Raw genomic sequence first — 3,782 nt, 5'->3', positions numbered from 1 at the left:
TTATTTCCAACAAGGAGGAAGTTTGCTTCTCTTCTTGGTTGTATCCTGAGCTCGAGGGCTCTGTTCCTCTCCCACCGTCTCAACTGATGTAACATCCCAAGCACCATCTCTCCAGTAGCCATAACTGAGCTCTGGAACATGTGCGACTTTCCCATATTCTTCATCTTGTTCTTCTGGCTTAAGTTTCTCAATTAATTCGTCAGGCATGTCAAAAAGCTCCAGCACTTTGAGCTTGCTGAGATACTCAATTCCTGATGGGACATTTTTCAAACATTTACAGCGCTGGATGCTCCACTTTTCAAGGCAAGGCATTGCTCCTTCCTCTACTTGTATTAATGTAAGCTCCTCAAAACAATCAAGACCTAATATCTTCAGCTTCTTAAACCCTTTAGCCTTGAAGCATAGTTTTTGCCAACTATAGACTTGAAGTAACTCGAGGTGTACAAGATTGGGCATACTTTGGAGGGCTGACATTGGATCTTCCTCTAGATGGCTCCATTTCAGGTGAAGTTTAGCAAGGCTAGGGAGCTTGGCAATCCAATGTGGTAAAGTCTGCAATTTTCCTCTTAAATACACTCTTTGAAGAAGCTGTGGAGGAGAATCAAGGTTTTGCAGATCAATTTCAGCATCTTTCAAAGAAGAAACTGAAAGTGCACGGAGATTAGTCAACTTGGTAATCGATACACATAGCTTCCCTCCATCTTCTTTCTTTAGCTTCAGAATGCATAACCTTCTCAGTTGAACCAACTTCCTGATCTGTCTAATCAAGATTCTGCTTGTTTCACCATCGGCTTCTATGTAGCAAAGCTTTTGTAAACATTGCAGAGCCCCAATTTCTCCAAGGGTCTTAAAGCCAAACTTTCTGTGCGAATAAGCAATATTCTCATATCGATATACAAGTAAATGGCGAAGCCTTTGGAGCTTTGTGATTTCGACTGGCAACACAGAAATAAACGTGTGTTTAAGATCCAGGCTCTCCAAGTTCTGAAGCATTCCTATTGAACTTGGAATTTTTTGGATTTTGGTGCATCTAAGATTTAGATAACTGAGAAGATGAAAGTCAATTACTTGTGTTGGAAACCTTCTCAAAGGGGCACCTTGCAAGTCTAGAACTCTGAGTAGTTTGGGACCAGAAGAGAGCACTATATTTATCGATGATTTGCTTACTCCAAACATGAACAGAGAGCGAAGTTGCCACAGTGGCTCATTTTGCCCTGCGGTTTGAAGTGTTTTGTGAACTGAAAGGCGACGAACTCTATCCGTCCATGCTGCATGTTGTTCATCAACTACTGCTGCAAAGTTTCGCTCTTTAGACTTCGTACTGCTAATTTCCCACAAGAGATCATGAACGCGATACATCTTGACCTTTCCATCGCTAGTCAGCTCAGCCACTTGAATGAGGCTCCTGCTTAGGAGATCCTTAAGGTACTCTTCTGCAACAGCTTCTGGTGTCTTACCTTCTGTTGTTTCAACAAGTCCTTCTGCCACCCATATACGTATTAACCGCATATGCTCAATTGGTTGATCCCTGGGGAATACACTTAAGTGCAAGAAGCAAGATTTTAGGTGGTAAGGCAAGGCGTTGAAACTAAGAGAAAGCACCTTCTTCAGGTTCATCAGTCTATCATTGCCATCAAGTTCAGAACGAATACTTTGACGTACTAGATGCCATTCATCTATATTATTGTTGTCCTTTGTGGCCAAAATGCCACTGATGGCAACAATTGCCAAGGGTAGCCCCTCACACTTCCGTAAGATATATTCACATATCTCCTCTAAATTGGGAGGACATCTGCTACCCTTAAATGTCTTCATGCAGAAAAGCTTCCATGACTGTTCAGCATGCAATGGCTTCATGTTGTGGACCTCTCCAGCAAATTCCTTGCATGAAGATAATGCTATCATGGCATCCCTTGTTGTGATCATTATTCGACTGCCATTTTGGTTGTTGGGAAATGCATATTTGATGGCATCCCATTCACCAACTTGCCAGACATCATCAAGAATGATCAGGTACCTTGATCTTCTTCTTTGAAGCAAGCTCTTGATCATCATTTTCAGTAAATCAGTACTTAAATTGTCTGTTCCACCGGGGGCAGACTTCATGATGCTGCTAGCGATTTGCTGAAGCATGTCCCTGAGGACTTCTTCTGTCCTCGAGTATGGAGAAAGAGTGACCCAAGCGCGGATTGTGAAGTGTTTCTTCACTGCTGGATCATCGAAAACTTGCTTTATGAGGGTAGTCTTTCCGGAACCTCCCATTCCCACAACTGGAGTTATTTCTTTCTCAGGAGGACCCTTCACCAATCGCTTCACCAGTTGCTCCAGGGGCTCTTCAATACCCACTAGATCAGCTTTTTCCACTAGAAGGGCATTCCCACGCTGGTCTTGCCATGTGCTGGATGGAGAGCGTGAGCTCAAGCCTTGTTCTGCAGCTTTTTTGAACTTGTAACACACCTTTTGATGTTCTTCACAGACACTTTTGACTTTGGGACTTAATTCTCTCATCCGAAGCATGATCCTTCTGCAAGCTTTCCAGTTCCTCACATAGCTATGTGACTCCTGTAGCAATTCAAGGAGTCCATGGCCAGGATCTTGCGCCTTCAGTAGCTTATACTCATCAAGAGCATCTTCAATGTCGTACGCAAGATTTCTCAGTTTTTTGACCGATTCCTCGATGAAGTGGCTACCCTCTTCGAGTGAATCTGCATCCCGTAGGATGGCTTTGATGCGGTCAAAATCTTCTTTCACGGCATTCACTTCTTCCCAACCATCTCTTACCTTCATCACCTCATTCTCGAAAATATTCCCGACCTTATTTAGCACATAACTTAGTATAACACCTGTCATTCTCAAGATAAAGCAACCTCAAATAGTTGCTGCTATCACAATTGTATGAACATTTTCACTCCACACCAGATTTTCTCGGCTTTTCGGTTGGTTTCTTAGGTTATAGTATATTTCAGTCTATAACCAATTTGACAAGCTTTCCTGTCCGGATGGGCACGTTCTTGAACAGGTCATGAAAGTTTTACAACCTTTGTTTATTTAAAATTATATAAATCATTTTGAAGTATCTTCTTGTGCACGGGCTCTTATCTCAGGTATTAGAAAGGAACACAGAGAAAAGAAAAAGACGTACGATTTAGATGAGTTGGTCAAAGAGGCAGCATGCTTGTTTGAGTAACCAGAATGTGGTGGCAGATGAAGTGTGATTATTCAAGATGAGACGCAATATGTTGCATTCTGGCATTTTTCTGAGAAGATCATTAGACAAAATAGGCACCCTCCATTGACGTGGAAGTGATTCATTTCTGATTATTTTAGCATGCATCTTATCAGAGTGAGTGAATCTAAACAGCATGTCGCATTCTGGCACCTTTCGGAGAAGATCAGTGAGCATATTAGGCACCTTTCATTGATGTGGAAGTGATTCATTTTGGATTATTTTAGCATGCATCTTATCAGAATGAGTTCATCTAATCATTTCGGAGAAGATCAGCACGCAAATTAGGCACCTTTCATTGATGGAAGTGACTCATTTCTGATTATTTTAGCATGAATCTTATCTGAGTGAGGTCATTTTCTCATGTTCACAGTGAGTCATGTTTTAAAAGAAACTTGAAGGACAAGAATAAGTCAAGCTAATTTCCTATTGACAGAAAGGGTCGACGTCAATGACGCACGCTCAGGAAAACCACCTCCTTCCTGCTGCAGATATTTCCATGCATTTTCAGGTGTGCTTTTATATTCTCAGTACATAGATGACCGTATCATTCCTG

General features: G+C 41.8%; 1 protein-coding gene across 1 annotated transcript; it reads right to left on the bottom strand.

Moving 5' to 3' along the window:
• Positions 1 to 2,850, bottom strand: LOC104443291 (disease resistance protein RPM1). Its single transcript, XM_010056620.2, has one exon. It carries the CDS (start codon positions 2,848 to 2,850, stop codon positions 1 to 3), a length of 2,850 nt encoding a protein of 949 aa, XP_010054922.1.
• Between the last annotated feature and the right edge of the window lie 932 nt (positions 2,851 to 3,782).

The sequence above is a fragment of the Eucalyptus grandis genome, chromosome 4, assembly GCF_016545825.1.
Source record: "Eucalyptus grandis isolate ANBG69807.140 chromosome 4, ASM1654582v1, whole genome shotgun sequence".
NCBI lineage: Eukaryota > Viridiplantae > Streptophyta > Magnoliopsida > Myrtales > Myrtaceae > Eucalyptus > Eucalyptus grandis.
Note: the sequence above shows the minus strand (reverse complement) of the source record. Positions and strands in the feature narration are given on the sequence as shown.